General features: G+C 45.8%; 1 protein-coding gene across 1 annotated transcript in view; it reads left to right on the plus strand.

Moving 5' to 3' along the window:
• The first annotated feature begins 445 nt into the window (after positions 1-445).
• LOC130868463 (CRACD-like protein) overlaps positions 446-17,207 on the plus strand; it is a 33,958-nt gene continuing 17,196 nt past the window's right edge. Inside the window, exons 1-2 of the mRNA XM_057760679.1 lie at positions 446-728; positions 1,204-1,558. Of these exons, the coding sequence (XP_057616662.1) occupies positions 446-728; positions 1,204-1,558 (638 nt within the window). The remainder of the gene's footprint in view (positions 729-1,203; positions 1,559-17,207) is intronic.

Consider the following 17,207-nt stretch of genomic DNA (forward strand, 5'->3'; position numbering starts at 1 on the left):
TGCAATGAACACCCACTGAGAGCGAATTCCAGTTAAGGGCAGTTGTTGTTCATATGGCTTTATAGCAGATCAGTTAAAGATAGGAGACAACCGGGCTTCTGACATGTCAAAAATAGTTAGAACACACAGTGGGGAAATATCCAACTCAGAGAAACAGTAAAACAAAAAGGGGCATTGACAAACATCAGAAAAATGCAATAGCTACTCAAGGCAACTTTCAAAGAAAACTGAAGTACCCTGAATAGAAGCCAGAATCAATGGCAGGACGTACGTTTTTGTGGTTGATAATCTTCACATTTTTCAGATGCTAACTGTCCTTGGTGCTGAGCTCTACATACCCGGCTATCCTAGTGCAAATCAAGCCATGCACGTCTTGAATTAGCAAATTTTGACCATGATATTCATATAGAGGACAAGATTTTTCAAAAGATTTGAAAACAGAATAATGAGGGGAAGTTATTTTACTCAGACGATAAAACATGCTCAAGTCTCCATAACAGGAGGAGCAGCAATAAAATGCCAGCAGCGGGAGAAATCTGAAAAGCAGAAGCGTCGGCATCATGTGGAAATTCAGGGACCATTTCATCGGGATACAGAGCAAGTCGTAGACATTAAGAAAATGAGGCTGGTAGCTTACTGTCTAGAAAGGGTAGGCTGCAAACGGAATTCTAACCTGTTGGACACGCTGCAACAAAAAGAGGCAATGACTGGGGTGGAGAAATCTTCTGGTTCCTTGTGGGCTGCCTGGGAGCTGACCTCTGTGCTCAGGGTTTATTGGAGGTTCCTGAATGTCAGATGACAGGCCTGAGGAAAGAAAGTACTGTGTGGGGGAACAAAGAGGTCCAGTGAGGTGGGAGGCAGAGGACTAAGTAAACAAAGATGCCATGGGCTCTGGAAAGTTAGATTATACTTAATGTCTCTCTGGACTGTGTAGTGGAGAGGCCACATACCGAAAGGGCATGCGACCACCGCAGCCCTCCCAAGTGGAGCACGCCTAGAGGAAGCAGGAGGGCCTGTTGCTGGAGAAAGGCCTCCCTCCACTCAGGGGCAGAGGCATCTGTCTCCTAGGGAGCTGGCTCCTCAAGGAGCAGGGGGAGGGAGACACAGGTGATCCCAAAGGACTGATTCTTCCCAGTAACAGCCAATAGGGAGGAAGGCAGGCTTGCTTTGAGTGTGGTCCCGAGGCTTCTGGTCTCTTGAAAGGCTGGCCTCAGCGGCCCCCACCTCTGGGAGCAGCGCCCCCGCACCCTTCCGGCCCGGGGCTGCAGTACCGTCCCCGGCCGGCAGAGGCGCTGCGGGGCGGCGCCAGCGCGTTCCCACAGGTCGCGGCGGAGGCTGCGCCCCCTCCCCTGCCCGCTTCCTGGTCCTCGGGGTGTGAGGGCCGCGGCCTGGGACTCCAGACCCAGGGGCTGCGGGTGTCCTCGGCGGCCGCCGCAGCGTCCGCGGCGACGTCACGGTCCTCGCGGCCTCGCAGCCAGCGCTCGGGCCGGCCGCCGAATGCCCGTGGACGCGCATCTCCTCCCCGAGTTCCTGCTTCCCGGGCCAGCCAAAGCCGCAGGTGAGAACGTCCGCGGTAGAGGTGGCACCCAGGGCCTGCGGGTCTCAGAGGGCCCCTGGCCTCCTTCTCTCCTCCTTGCCCAGGAAACCCCGCGGGGGCGCCGGCAGCGGGGACGCTAAATGCTGCCCGGAGCCCCAAGAGCATTTCTTCTGAGGCACGTAGCCCCCCTCCCCCGCCCAGGTGCTTCTGCGAGCTCCTTTGTGGACCCCCCAAGCCCCTAGGGGATCCCCCGCCGAGCACCCCGCGGGCCCCACCACCCCTGGCGCGCATGCCCAGAGCCCTGGGAGCTAGAAAGTAGCTGAGCTGCTGGCGCAGTACCTGCTGGCTAAGAACGCGAAGACTGTGTGGATCAAAAGGGCAGACATGCTGAAGTGTGTCATCCTAAAGGTGCAGGAGCTTCTTCCCCGAGATTTTCAAGAGAACCTCTGACCTCCCCGAGTTAGTCTTTGGGTCTAGGTGAAGGAACTTGGCCCTCCAGAGCACGCCTATGTCCCGAACAGGAAAAAAAAATCCAGCCTGCCCTGCCTTGGGGGCCTGACAGGCGACCAGACCAGGGCAAGCACGCTAAAGACTGGGCTTTCTGCTGAGTATCCCGGACTTGATCTTCGTGCAGGCCAGCTGTGTCCCAGAGGAGGTGTTCGGGGAGGTGTGGAGGGTGCTGGAGGTATGCTCGCCTAAAAAGCATCCCGTCCTTGGGGAGCCGTCACCATAGGGAATGGCCAGAGCTTGTGTGCAGCACAAGTCTGTGGTGCACGAGTAGGTGCCCTCCAGCAGTCCAGTGCTGTCTCTCAGTATTCTTGTGGGGCCCTCCAAGGAAGCAAGACAGATGGAAGGCCTGGAGTTTGTGGCCCAAGTGAATGACACCCAGCCCAGAGCCTTGGCTGTGGCAGTAAATGAGGCCTTGAAAGAAGAGGAGGAAGTGCCCAGTGCTCACAGTGCGGTGGCCGAGAAGCAGCTGCTGGTGATGCTGTGACAAGTGCGAGCGTTAGTGCGAGTTCCAGTTCCAGGGCCCCTGCCGTGGCTGAAGCAAGCAAGCATCAGCACCAGTGCCAGGGCAAGTGCCAGGGCCAGGGCTAGAGCCATGCCGGAGTGATGGACAGTGCAGGGGCCAGTCACCATCTCAGGCTGCCACCAGGGAAGGCTGAGGCTTCCTTGCTTTTGTTGTGAGTAGTCAAAGGGGTGCTGGAGCAGTAGGCCCTGTGGCTCTGATTAGGAAGTGCAGGGCTAGAGCAGGGTGAGGAAGGACACATAGCATTCTGCTCCAGGGCTGTGCTTCCTGGTGACTTAGCGCCTAGTCTGCACATGGCAAGGTTGTGCTTTCTCTGTAGCTACCCTCTTTCTCGTTGAGAAACAGTTGCGAGGCCTCAAAGGGATGAGAACTAAGTGATGAAGGCTGAGGATGTGGATGAGTGGTAGAAGACTTTCCTCAAATGGGCAAGGCTGTGGGTTCCATCCCCGCAGCCATAAGATAAGTCAAAAGTGCCTCCATATGTACATGTCAGATCAGAGTGGACGCAAAGGCATAGTAAAACATTTCCCAAAGCCTTGCTTTTCTAGACGTATCATTAAGTATGAGTGTCCACGGTTATGCTTGGCAAACATCCAGGGTTTCTTTGTTCCTTATTTACGGGAGATTTCTTCATTTATACAAAACAATTGTGACACTGTCATTTTATGTTGAAACGTCCTGGGGTCGAGTCGGTAGCTCCTTGAGATGCTGACGGAAGTCGTAGTGCGGTGATTCCCCCTCCAGATATTCAGAGATAAACACAAATATGGCCAACACCTGTCACAGCAGAACCAGCTAATATTTACTGTATTCACCTAGATCTCTGGAATGTATGGGGAAATAAAATTGAATTAGACACCTTGCTCATGGACTCATTTATTTAACCTGTGTCTAGTGACCGTTATGTGAGGCACTGTGTTGGGCACTGGAAGAGCAAGACAGCAGACTCAGGCTCTGTCCCACATCTGAGAGTCTAGTTGGGGCTCTCAGTGTGAATAACTGAGGTAGATGGCGGCAGGCAGGCTTTACCGGGGTGGTCAGGGAGCCCAGAGGACAGGCATGGGTCCGTGGGAAGGAAGCATCTGGGAGGCAGCAGGCTTCTTTGGCATCAGGTAGCTGCCCCCAAGAGAGGCAGCACTAGAGATGTAAAAACTGCCAGTGACCCCCTGTCGGGATGTTGTGAACACCTGGTGGACTCCCTGCTTCCGTGGAACTGGAAGGGTAGAATTAGAGGATACTGGAGGGATGGTGAGAGGGCAAGAACACGTGTGCAGGAGACACACTCTCGAGTTGTGGCCGAGAGAGGAGATAAATGAGGATCAACTGGGACTAGACACTCTTGACTTGGGGTTTGCCAGAGGGAAGGCCCATTAGCAGCAGCTATGGTCCGTGCTCTGGACTCTGGCTCACGTGCAGTTCATTCCCTGCACACTCTGGGTCCTTGACCCGTCCTTTCCAACGAGTGGCAGGAGAGGAGCAACTGCCCGTTCACCAGAACAGAGAGTGTCCCCTGAGGCAAGGGCACAAAGCAGAGGTTGTCTCCTGAGGCCTGGGAGAGCCAGTGTGTTATGAGGGCAGTGGTAGGATTACAGTGAGGTTCCATAAGTTGGAAAAGAAAAAGGCCTGCTTGTGGGCAGCTGTAAAGCTTTCTGTTGGTGTTGTGGACCACTGTTGACAGAAGTGAGAGAGAAATACGTCTTAGCAGAGCCAGCATAAGCCTTGGTGGACAGACCACAGCACCAATCCAATCTGGTTGGGCTACAGAGGTTTTCATGAATAGAGAGGGATCTAATGAAAGTGTAGCTCTACCCAAAGTTGATGGCCTGTATATACAGCATGGCTTTTGAAGGACCCACATTTCCTGTGTTGTCTTAGGATAGCTTCCAGTGGATATCAGGAGCCTAGTAGCTGCCCTGTGAGTACTTTGACCCTTGCAGGCTGCTGGTCACATATCATTTATGTGCTGGTGCCCCTTTAGAAACTTCTTGTCCTCTAGACACAAACCCCATGGAATCTAGTAGCAGCAATCTTGGGGCCTCCAATGAGATATGTGGGGTCCAGAGAGCACTGAATCTAAAGCTCCTCATTGTTCATTCCTGTGAAGGAAACAAGGAGAGGTATCTCCTGGGGGTCTGGGGGTGATGGTGCTATGTGAATCTGAGGTTGAAGTGGGGTGGGTGTTGTGGGAATGGTCTGTTTTTCTCTAGAATAGGGCTTTTGGGTGTGGATATGAGGATGTCAATCTAAACCCTGTCTTTGGGATGCCAAAAGATTTCCTTTGCATCTGCAGCCTCACAGCTCATTGTCAGTGGCGAAGGCTGCGTAGTGGATGGTGTACATTTTGTACTTCTTACAGTCAGTTTTTCTCAAATATAGCCATGGAGGATTCATTGTCTAAAGCCCACAGTCCTAATAGGCACCTCAGCAAGCTTGGCTGTCCCATGAAAAGTCCTAAGGATGTGGTCCTTTACAACAGTAGCAGGTCCTCGACTACTGAGCCATATCTCCAGCTCAGCTGTTGCCATTTCTAACATGGTCTCCTCCATGTTGGATCAATGGTTCAGCTGTGCTCCATCTTCCATTGACGCCTTATCCTGAGGAAACTATGTTTCGTTATCTTTCAAGATCACCAAGGAAATGCAAGAAAGACCCACACAGGACAAACCATGTGTAGTTAGAGAAAAGGCTGTTCCTTGGAGAGCGACTGTTTTGATAGGCAGGGGGTTGTCTGGGAACTGTTTATTGGCATGGAAGCTTAAAGCCCTTTTGCAGGATCCAGGGAGTGTTTCTACAAGTGACGTGCTCCCCATTATGCAACCTCCGCCATGTAGCTTTCCCCAAACTGACTCCTCCACTACCCATTCATAAATGAGGCAAAGTATTTCTCCATATGAGGATTCTTTGCAGTGAAAGGGGGCAGAGACATGCTATTCCCTCCTCAAGGATTTTCGGTGCATGCAAGTACCCCTTGGGGTCAGAGCTGAGAGCTGCGGGAAATTCACTGCACATTGAACAAGGACTCCACCACCACCTCCAAGCAGCAAGAATCATTGCCTCAAGAAGGTGAGTGGATGGCTCAGCAGGAGTAAGAAAGAGACTAGTTCCTGCCATTCGCACCAGCACTCCCGGGACACCCAGTCTGATACCCAAATCATCTCATCTGAGGTGGGTGTCAGTATGAAAGTGAAGGAAATGTCACGGAGGCAAAACATTGTAAAGCATGATGGCCTTTATTTCAACCGCACTCAACAAGATTCTCAGGAGGGCAAGGGCCTGGGCAGCAGAAGGCCATGGCCCCGATCTCGGACCCCAGTGGACTCAGCCTCAGATTGTCCGGCGGCCTCTCCTGAGGAGGAAACATAGAGACAAGTGGACCCTCAGAAGCCCTGTGGGAGTGGAGGGGAGGGCTGGGGTGCTCTCTGAGGGAAAGGGAAGGAGTCATTGCAGCTTGTGAGTGGTAAGAGGCAGGCTGGCTCAGAGCCCTCACCTGAAGAACTTGGACACTCGTGCCAGGGCTCTCTGGAACCGACCCTTCCAGGGCCTTCTCGGAGGAGCAGCCTTCCCGGTTCCTCTTGGCCCATTGAATGAGTTCTCCATGTTGTGAGCAAAGACAATACCTTCCTGGAAGTATTGTTGTGGGTTTCTCACAGTCTGAAAAAGAGAGTTGAGACCTCATGTTTGCTGTCCCTCATGACTGCTGTCCATTACCCCATTCGGCTACTGGTTGGGGATGGAGAAGTGGGAGCCATGGCCTGACCAAACCCCAGTATCCCCGGAGGATGTTCCAGACCAGCCCCCCCCTGGAGGATGTTCCAGAGCCCATGGACACGAAACTGACCTGCCCAGGCCGTGGAAAGAAGGGAATGAAGATCATCTTCCACGAGTGTGTTCCAGCCACAGTGACTCCTAGGACTTCCTTGCACGAGAGTGTGTGATGGCAGCAGTGATCCCCTTCTCCAGGACTGACTTGGAGAGATCTGCTGAGCACGCCCCTTCACGGCACCTGCCCACTCTGCCCCTCCCCATTGTTCCTCCCTGTTTCAGTTCTGGACATCCAGCACATCCAGTGGATACATTGCTGACATGTGACCTGTCCTGTTCCTGTTCTCCCACTCCCACCTCTCCAATGTGCCTACCTCCCTTCCGCTCCCATTGTTTCTTTCTCTGCTCCTTACTCCTCCCTCCCTTCTCTTCCTCCTCAGGTGCTCTTGCCCTCTCTGTGTCTCTCTGTTTTCTCTCTGCCCCCCTCCCCCGCAACAGGCTCAAGCTACATGCAGCTTCCTGAGCAGAGATGCACTAAGGGGCCTCACTCTGAGAAGAAAGCACAAGGATATTTTAGCCATATCTCATTTGGGATGACAGCATTTGATCCTTATCATTTAGTGGACTCTCCAGGTCATGGTGTGCACTGCTCTGGTTTCTTGTCTTGTGTTCTTTCCTAAGTTCTTGGAAGTGCTTTAGTGCCAGTCAATCCGGGTGTTTCGTACTCGGCTTCAAGCAGGCAGTATCATCTTTCTCCCCTCTTGATCGGTTTTATCACATTGAGTTGTGAAGATTGTAGGGGAAATCATGACTGATGCTTATGATGAAGATGTGGCATTTGTGAGGAACGGATGGCTACTCGAGTGCCTTTCAGCTCCAACTAGAGGAGGAGAATGGAGAATGGTCCCTTCGGCCTTTGAATACATGCGCTGTGTAAAGCTGCTGCTGGCCTTCAGCCATCACCTCTGTTCTACTGTCTCCATGGGCATCACTCCAGAGTTCTAGGTGGACTCCAGGTGGGAGAGACATCATGGGAAGGAACTGGGGGTGGGGTTGCCATGGAGCAGACACTGTAGGTGAAATTTGCCAGACCAAGTCTTTCTCCAGACAAGCCATCTCTGGTCCCTGAGGAGATGATTAGCAGCCCTGGAGATGTGCAAGCAGGTGTGCTGCCGCTCCTCTGTTGTGCCCTAAAGAGTAGAGTCCCTGTGCACGTTGGAGGTAAAGAGCCCACAGTTTTCATGTGTGCTTTTTCAGAATTTTCCCAAGCACCCCAATAGAAGCTTAGGAATTTCCAGGTACATTTTTGACCAAATCTCAAACCATCATCCCCCTTCCCCAAGAAATGAATAGATTTCTTGGTCCTCTCTCCTTTCCCCGTCCATGTACTCAAATGGGTTTCCTCTCACAGTGCTCCATAAGAACTTAGAATTACTGGCATGTGAACCAATGAAGGACTGAAGCGATGCTTGTCGTTTCTATTCATGCCCATCTGTGTGAATACAATATGGGGTTTGTATGTCATGATTAGATGTAAATAAAAATCTGGGTTTAATTCTCTGACCTCAATGGTGAGGACTAGAAATGAAGGCCTCATAACTTCGTCATTTTCCCAGTGTCCATATTCATGTAAGGAAAATGAAATGGCAAGCAGGGGCTTCTTCCAAACTCCTGCAAAGAGCCCTGTGCTGATAAGAAGAACCACCTTTTGGTCCTGCATCCATAGTAGAACTCCTGGTTTCCTTGCCTGCACTGGGTGCCATCCTCAACCTCCACCTGGGGGCAGAACGAGACATGAGAACTGTCTCAGGCAGAACCCCTGAGCCCGTTATGATGCAACCTCTGAGTGAGGTTTCTCAGGACTCAGGGCTCAATCTTAAGTTAAGGGTTTGTGCCAAGATTTTGTCCTGCTTTAAGACATGCCGAGAGTCTGGTTGGGAGATTCTGAAATCTGCAGTGATGTTCGAGGGACTGACACATGTGGGTAGTGCTGTGGGTTCGCTTCCTTACCAGTACTGGAGTGTGGCAGTTACCTGCTTAGGCAGGACGAGGGTCAGTAGCATCTGGCCCTGTCTCAAGGCAATAATATATGTGTCCATCATTTGACAGCATGGATCAGAAACATCAGGTCAGTGTCAGTCTGGACTGAACTATGACCCCTCACAATTTTGTTGTTGAAGTCCTGCCCCAGAGCTGACTGGATTTGGAGCCTTTAGTGTGGAATTAAGGAAGAAGTTATCCCTAGGTGGGAAGCTGACTTAAGGGGATTGACGTCCTCATCAGAGGAGACAGCAGAGGACTTGCTCTGTGTGTGCAGGAATCCTGATGGAGATGCCATGGGGTGACTTGCTGAGAAGAAGGCTAAGCATGAAACCCGGCAGAAACCAAGCTGGGAAGCACTTTGATCTTGGACTGGACAGTCTGCAGGACCAAGAGAAAATAAATTTCCCTTGCTCTAATCATCTTGTCTCTGATAATTTCTTATGGCAGTTTATGAAGCAGAATGGTATGCCCATCTTTGGATTTCTCTGAAAAATGAGTGTGGTGTTCATTTGGATAACAAGGCAGCTTACTCCTTGAGAAACTGATGCTGCACGGGCATTAATTTTTCCCTTTGACACTGCTTGAAAAACAAAAACTGTCTTCACGCACCTGCGTTGAAGTGTACCATAGGTCTTCAGGGAGTGGGAGCGGTTGGGAGGTGGTGGATCATGGTAAAAGGAGTCTCACATTGTGGGATTGATTCTCATCAATGAATGATTATGGTCTGTCTGAAATTTTACTTATGTGAAACATTACATATGAGAAGAGAGTGGTTTTCATGGCAGCCTCAGCTTTATCAGGTACAGAGATAACCAAGGGAATAGGGACGAGAGAGAATGTTGAACTTTTCAGTTGGAGTACTGTTACACAGAAGAGAGGTCTGTAGGATCCTGCCAACCCTGAATCACACCTGGATAAATTATAGGTAATTATTTGTGGAAAGTACTACGTACAATGGTGGATCGCACTACAGCCTTGTGCCTCACAAGTAACTTCCCTGAGCCTCTTTGCTTATCACTAGGGTAGCACATTCGGTTCCTAGGACACATTGCAATGCTTTAAATCTTGCTTGCTTACATACACCAGGACTAGGAACAGTGTCAGATCATAGAATAGTCCCGCCATGTGTCGTCCACTGTTACCAGCCCTCTTAGTATGAGCAGGTATGCATCTTCAAGAATTCTGCAAACATACATTACATACATGCATGTGTCCCCATGCATACACACAGTTCTGTTTTTCTTGGCATAAAAATAGACTTATACTTCAGAGTGTCAAACATTTGGTTTTTATCATTTTTTTCAGGACTAGGTGAATTTCCCTGTCGTCTCATGGAACACCATCACATGGTGTTCATAACATGCAATGTGCTGCCTTGTTTATGTCCAGATGTAAGGACCTTGAACTGGCTCTTTACAGTTTTCAACTTTTCACGTGATTCTTAAGTACCCTTGTTCCAGAGTCTGTTTCTCTAGAGGAGACACAGGGACACAGAATGTGAAGGCCACACTAAGCATACATGCATACATTTAAAGAACCTTGGGTGAGTGTATCTCCAAAGAGGAGTTGTGAATCTGTAAGCTCAGGGTGGTGTTCACTGTCTTCAGCCTTGTTTTTGCTGTTGTTGCCCCCTTAAACTTTGCTACTTTGGGGGGTGACATATTCAGAGGTATTGAGAAAATGTCTTCTAGATGGAAACTGAGGTCCCAGGGTGGGTGGGTCATCCCAGGCAGGTAGTGAAGGCGTAAGTCACAAACAATCCCACACCAGTTTGGAATTATGATTAATAGCGTGGTATTTATTTAAAGGGGGAAAAACTTACAGATCACCGTCCCAGACAGCAGCCCTCTGTGCCATCAGGAAGGAGTTTAGTCGCCGGAAATGGAGCAGGAAGCAAAGAGAGCGAGGAGGGAAGTGGCTGCTTTTTTAAAGAGAGAGACCATGGCCCAAGGGGCTGGTATCTCAGCGGCTATTGGCTGGAGGAGCGGAAGGACCTCCTGCAACACCTCCCCCTTTTGTTTAAGTAAGAGAGTTCTAAACCTACTATGAAATTATATACAATAAGTACAAATATCCTATTCTAACTAGCTTAGGTCTTATATAATAAATAGCTTGGCCAAGTAATGAGAGGAAAGTAACTACATTTATATAGTCTTCAACCCCATCAAAGATCTGAGAAGGGAAATAATGTTACCTGGGTAATTAGGAAGTTCAGTAAAACAACTTCCCAAACATGCAACAAATCACAGAGACAACTAGCTACCTGGGCAATCACCCAAAGTCACGTTTGCAGTGTTGAAGCAACCAACTTTGGATAAGGCCTAACATAACTGACATACCATTTTCAAAGGCAAGCAACTTTTCAAAACTATCTTACCCTGTCTTGGCAGGATATGACAGTCCTGTTTTATCCATTAATGCATGCTCTGTATCTCTGTCAGTGGTTGAGGTATGGGCATTTCTTTGCTCAAAGGCCAGTTCTACCAAAAAGAAAGACTCCAGGTGGAGTGTCTTTGGTGCTCAACATTCTCTCGGGAATAGATCAGTGCTGCCAGGAGCAATTGTGTCTCACTATCATGAAACTCTGAGTTAGATTAAAGGCCATTTTCTACAGCTCTTTGAAGAGGTTGAAGATTATCTATCTATACTTAGTATAATCTCTATGTATCTAAAGAACCTGATTAGTCTAATTATAGATGTCAAACTTAGATGACTATTGATCTATATAATTCTCAATATCTATCTAACTTAAAGACTAAGACAATAAACAACTGTGAAACAAATGAGGATAATGACCTCCAAATATAAACAATGTACAAATATGCATTGCAGTATGGCAAATATATATCAATACACAAACAATATATAAGTATCTTAATCAGAGGTAGAAATGTAAACTGCAATATGGTAAATATATACAATATATATATCAATACAATATATGTCAATACATAAAAAAGGTAGAAACATGCATGCATACAATAGTCAATATAATTTCACTTTGTATCAATATATAAGAATCTATACCAATATATTTGTATCAAAACAATAACTCACAAGTACCAACAAGTACCAATCTATTATCCCATCATCCCATTATCCCTCTTCTTTTTTTTAAATGATCCCTGAGCTTATAAAATTCCTCCCCCAACCCTCAACTGTATACTAATTATAATCAACCCCTAAATGATGTCCCTAAACCCAAGGGCAAACTTTACTGGGAGAGGGGATGTCATCCTCTAGAATTACTTCCAGGTGTCATGGGGGTGACGTTCTTTCTGGGGGATCCTGTGAAAGTAAAATGATGGTTAAATTTCAAGATCAATGTCTTTTAAAATTGCAAATAGTCTCTGAGTATTTTGTGCAGGTCTGGCCAGAATGTTGTATAAGATGTGCACCATTTCAGCTAACCAAGTTGGAACTGTCTTGTGCAACTGGTACCCAAAACAGGTCTTGTAGTAGTGCTATCAGTATCATGATGTCATATGAACGAGGTGGAGTTGTTGTGGGGCCCCATCTTCTTCCTGGAAACTTCAAATATCACTGCAGGAAAAACTCATTGTTCATTCTGAAAAACTTAAACATTGATCATATATATATATATATATGTATATATGTATATTCAATGAAAGGCATGATAGATATATTCAATGAAAGTTATGATAGATATGAAGAAAAGCAAAGATGTTTTCTAAACTCATTATTTCTTTCTGTCCTATATCATGGCTCTTGACATGAGACAGAAACTCCAGAAACTCTGGGTTTTTCTCTTACCAACAGGCTTGGAATTGGAGAGGGACTGAGCCAGAGTACAACTTCAAAACCAGCTCTATAAATTTAGAAATATGGTTTAGTATATTTTACTTACATAACCTATTCAGTTTTCTTGATAGTTCCTATTGGGCAGGTGTTTTTCTATCTGTCAGTATCCAAACATCCAGGGTCCCTTGAATTTTTCAAAGATGAGTGTTTTTCTGTGGAGATAAGAACAGAACCCTGCCCCCATTCTATTTGTTTTTCTTACCACCTGTATGAATATCATCATTGTGGATGAGTTGTCATTTCTCCTTTCCAAGAGGTTTCTCCTCTTCAAATCGAACCTTTATTAATTTTGATGGTATCCACAATTTTTCTTCTCCTGTGGAAACAAGAGCAAAATCCCTTCCCCAACATAGCACATCTCCTGGCTTCCATTGAGAAGTCAGCACATCTTTGAAATAAATTGGTTGATTTAGTTCAGCAGACTTTTCCGTTATCCAATGTCTTTCTGCTGCTGTTATTCCTTTCTCGTTAGCATTAAGAAAATTCAAGGTTAATAAAGAATTATGTAATCTATTTTGGGGGTATTTTCGGTCCCTTTCTGTTTGTTCAGCATATCCTTTATAGTATGATTTGATCTTTCTATAACTGCCTGACCTGTAGGATTATTTGATATACCTGTAATATGTTTTATATTATAATAAACAAAAAAGCGTTTCATTTTCTTAGATACATACGCTGGACCGTTATCTGTCTTTATTTGTGCAGGTATACTCATGATGGCCATAACTTCCAATAAATGTGTGATTACTGAATCAGCCTTTTCTGAGCTCAGGGCAGTAGCCCATTGAAAACCTGAATACGTGTCTATGGTGTGGTGTACATATTTTAATTTACCAAATTCCATAAAGTGGAACACATCCATCTGCCAGATTTAATTTCTTTTAGTAACCTTTGGGTTACTCCCTGCAGGCAATGGTGTTTGATTATAGAAAGAACAAGTAGGACATCTCTTTATAATATGTCCTTAGTTTGTTGCCATGTAATGGAATATTCTTTCTTTAGGCCTTTACTATTGACATGATGCTTCTTATGAAATTCTGAGGCCTGCAACACGCTTCCAATCAATAATTGATCAATTTCAGCGTTGCCTTGTGCTAGAGGACCAGGCAGACCTGTATGGGACCGGATGTGTGTTATGTATTTCGGACAAAGCCTATTCCTGATTATGTCTTGTACCTGGATAAACAATGAAGTCAACTCTGTGTCATCTGGTATAAATTCAGCAGTTTCAGTATGCAGGATAACTCTTTCTGCATATTGTGAATCTGTAACTATATTAAGAGGTTCTTTAAAATCCCTTAGCACCATAAGAATAGCATATAATTCTGCCTTCTGGACAGAATTATAAGGGCTTTGTTCCACCTTATTCAATTCATCTGATTGTAACTTCCTTTCCCTGATTTATTTGCATCAGTATAGAACCTATGGGCTCCAGTTATTGGAGCATCACGTACAATTCTAGGAAGAATCCAAGAAGTTCTCCTTATGAGGTTAAGTCTACCACTTTTGGGATAGTTGCTATTAATTTCTCCCAAAAAATTAGTACAAGCTCTTTGCCATGGTTCATTGTCTTCACATAACCTTTTTATTTCTTCAGTAGTAAAAGGCACTATAATTTCTGCTGGGTCTATACCTGCTAGTTGACGAAGTCTCAGCTTACCTTTTATAATTAATTCAGAGACTTTTTCCACATAAGTTTTTAATTTTTTACCTGGCTTATTAAGTATAAATATCCACTCTAAAATAATACCTTCCCTCTGCATTAGAATCCCTGGAGGAGAAATTCTGGAAGGCAATATGACTAGGATGCAGCTAAGATTTGGGTTCACCCTATCCACATGTGCCTCCTGTAATTTTTCCTCAATCATTGTCAGTTCCTTTTCTGCTTCAACTGTCAGTTTTCTTGGACTATTCAAATCTTTATCACCATCTAAGGTTTTGTTTAAATGAACTATTAGATCAGGTGTTATCCCAACAGCTGGTCATTGACTGGAAATGTCTCCTAACAATCTTTGGAAGTCATTACGAGTCTTTAACTGATCTCTCCTAATTTGTGCCTTTTGCGTTTTAATTTTCTCTAACCCTATTCTGTAACCTAGGTAATTAATAGAATTTCCTCTTTGAATCTTTTCAGGGGCAATTTGTAATCCCCATTTAGGCAAGACTTTCTTTACTTCTTCAAACATCCTTTCTAAAGTATCTTTATTTGAATCAGAAAACAAAATGTCATCCATGTAATGATAAATTATGGACTTGGGGAATTGTTTACGAATTATTTCCAATGGCTTACTTACAAAATATTGGCACAATGTAGGACTGTTGAGCATACCCTGTGGGAGAATAGTCCATTGATATCTCCTATTAGGCTGAGAATTATTATAAGTAGGCACTGTGAAGGCAAATTTTTCTCTATCCTTTTCTTGTAACAATATAGTGAAAAAACAATCTTTCAAATCAATAATTATAAGAGACCATCATTTTGGTAATAGAGAAGGCAAAGGAATTCCAGATTGTAGTGGGCCCATAGGTTAAATTACCTTGTTGACAGCTCTTAAATCTGTCACCATTCTCCATTTACCAGATTTCTTTTTTACAACAAACACAGGAGAATTCCAAGGGCTGGTTGAGTCTTCAATATGGTGAGCATCTAGTTGCTCTTGCACCAGTTGTTCCAATGCCTGTAATTTATCTTCAGCTAGAGGCCACTGTTTGATCCATATTGGCTTTTAAAGGTAGGGCTTTTGGTACCTCTAAAGGTTTGGTATTTGCTGTATGTTCTTGTACAGCCTGAATGGCTGGTGACCTTTTTCCATAATACCTCATCATATCTTTCCCAGAATTATGAGTTCCTGGAACTACAGGAATGTTAATCTGGGTATTCCATTGCTGTAGCAGGTCACGGCCCCATAAATTTATTGCAATATTGGCTACATATGGCCTTAGTCTTCCTATTTGCCCCTTGAGCCCTATGCATTCAACCCATCTTGTGCTTTGTTTTACACAAGATAGGGTTCCAATTCCCAGGAACTGAACATCTACCTCTTGAAGAGGCCAATTCGGATGCCAAGATTCTGGAGTAATGATACTTACATCCACACCTGTTTCTAATATGCCTTCAATAAAAGTGCCATTTATACAGACTCTTAGCTTTGGTCTTTGATCGTTAATAGAAGTCTGCCAAAATATACGTTTACTCTGTCCTACTGGGTCTTTTGACTCGTCCTCCATCCATAATTCATCATTTAGACCAGTATTACTTTTTACAGCAGAAATTGGAGCTTTTAATTTTTTTGGTGAGGCACGTTCTTCACTGTGACTGGGAATGACTGGGCCACTGTTGGCTTGGGGGCCTGCAAGAGGCCCCTCAAGGAGTTTCCCGACAGTATCGGGTTGCCTTGTCTGTCTGTTGTTGACCTGCATTCGTTGGACCAATGTCGGCCTTTACCACATATCCTACATATACTTGAAGGCTGAGGTCTCCTATTTTTGTCATTCCCAGAAGAGATATTATTACTAGAAATTCTTTGCCTGTAATCCCTTTGCAAATGTCCTAATTTACCACAATTAAAACACCTGGCAGTTTGATGTCTCCTCATTGCTTTGGAAATCGCTTCTCCTACCCAAGATTCATCATTATAGCTAAACGTCTCAACATTCATCGTATGCTGAATCCATTCATCCATAGGTGCTGATCTAGATTAAAGGCCCAATTATCTTTTTGAATTCTATGTTTGCATTCTCAACAGCTAGAGATTCAAGAAGTATTTGTCTAGCTTCTAGGTCTGTTACCCCTATGTCCAGAGCCTTAATTAATATTTGCAAAAAGCCAATAAAGGGTTCTCTCTGTCCCTGCCTAATTCTGGTATATGATTCAACCTTTTTTTCTGGATCTTGTATCCTATTCCAAGCATTTAAAGCTGCTTGGTGACATAGACACAGTACTTCATCGTCATAAAGAGCTTGGACCTGTGGATCAGCATATTCTCCTGCACCAAGAATTTGATCTTGGGAAACCTCCACACCTTTTGCTCTTCCTTGCTGTTCCATATGCTTGGATTCTTCTCTGAAATAGATTCCAAACATCAAGGAAGGTCCATTATCTAAAACTGCAGACACTAACAGATCGAAATCATGGGGGGGTAGATCTAGCATTAGAAGCCCAAGTCCTTATCATTTCCTTAACATATGCAGAGTGCAAGCCAAAATTAACAATAGCTTGCTTAATTTCTTTTAGATCATTCATTGCTATTGGCGTCCATCTAGCTTCTCTGACTCCCTTTGAGCCTTTAGAAGTTGACGCTTTGTCAGAATAAATTACAGGGTATGTCGCTAAAACCCTGGGTAAGCCAGTTCTAATAGCTGGTGGTGGAAATGTATCCTGTATCCAATCAGGAAGGAGTCTAGTCGCCGGAAATGGAGCAGGAAGTAAAGAGAGATCAAGGAGGGAAGTAGCCACTTTTTTAAAGGGAGAGAGACCACGCCCCAATGGGCTGGTATCTCAGCGGCTATTGGCTGGAGGAGCGGAAGGACCTCCCGCAACAAGGTAGTACTAAGAGGTGGCCTCCAGGATCTGCGCTGGGGTGAGATCAGGAAAGTCACAAGGACAGCATAGAGGAATGGGAGAAGATCAGGAACCATGGGTTTTCTGGCTGTCAGGAAACTCTTCAGGCTTGGTGTTTGTCATTGAGTCAGGGATATTTTCTAGAGGAGTAGCTCTCTGGTATGTGTGAAGATTTGGCTTCAGTGGGGAGGGAGGAGGAAGAACAACTCTGGAGGGACAAGACCAGGCAGCTGCAGTGAGTTTGACCCTGAAGACAGGCAGCTGCCTTTTCCTCCATGGTATGTCTGCAGGATTTAAACAGGGCTACCAGGAGGCAGCAGGGTACATCTTCATGTCTCATACAGACTCTGGGACTATGGATGCTCAAAATGATAGTGCTTGATTAACAATTGGACTGACCCATTGTTCAGCCCTTGAGATACTTGTAGGGCATATCAGGAATGGTCTGGAGT

The sequence above is a fragment of the Chionomys nivalis genome, chromosome X (genome assembly GCF_950005125.1).
Source record: "Chionomys nivalis chromosome X, mChiNiv1.1, whole genome shotgun sequence".
Taxonomy (NCBI): domain Eukaryota; kingdom Metazoa; phylum Chordata; class Mammalia; order Rodentia; family Cricetidae; genus Chionomys; species Chionomys nivalis.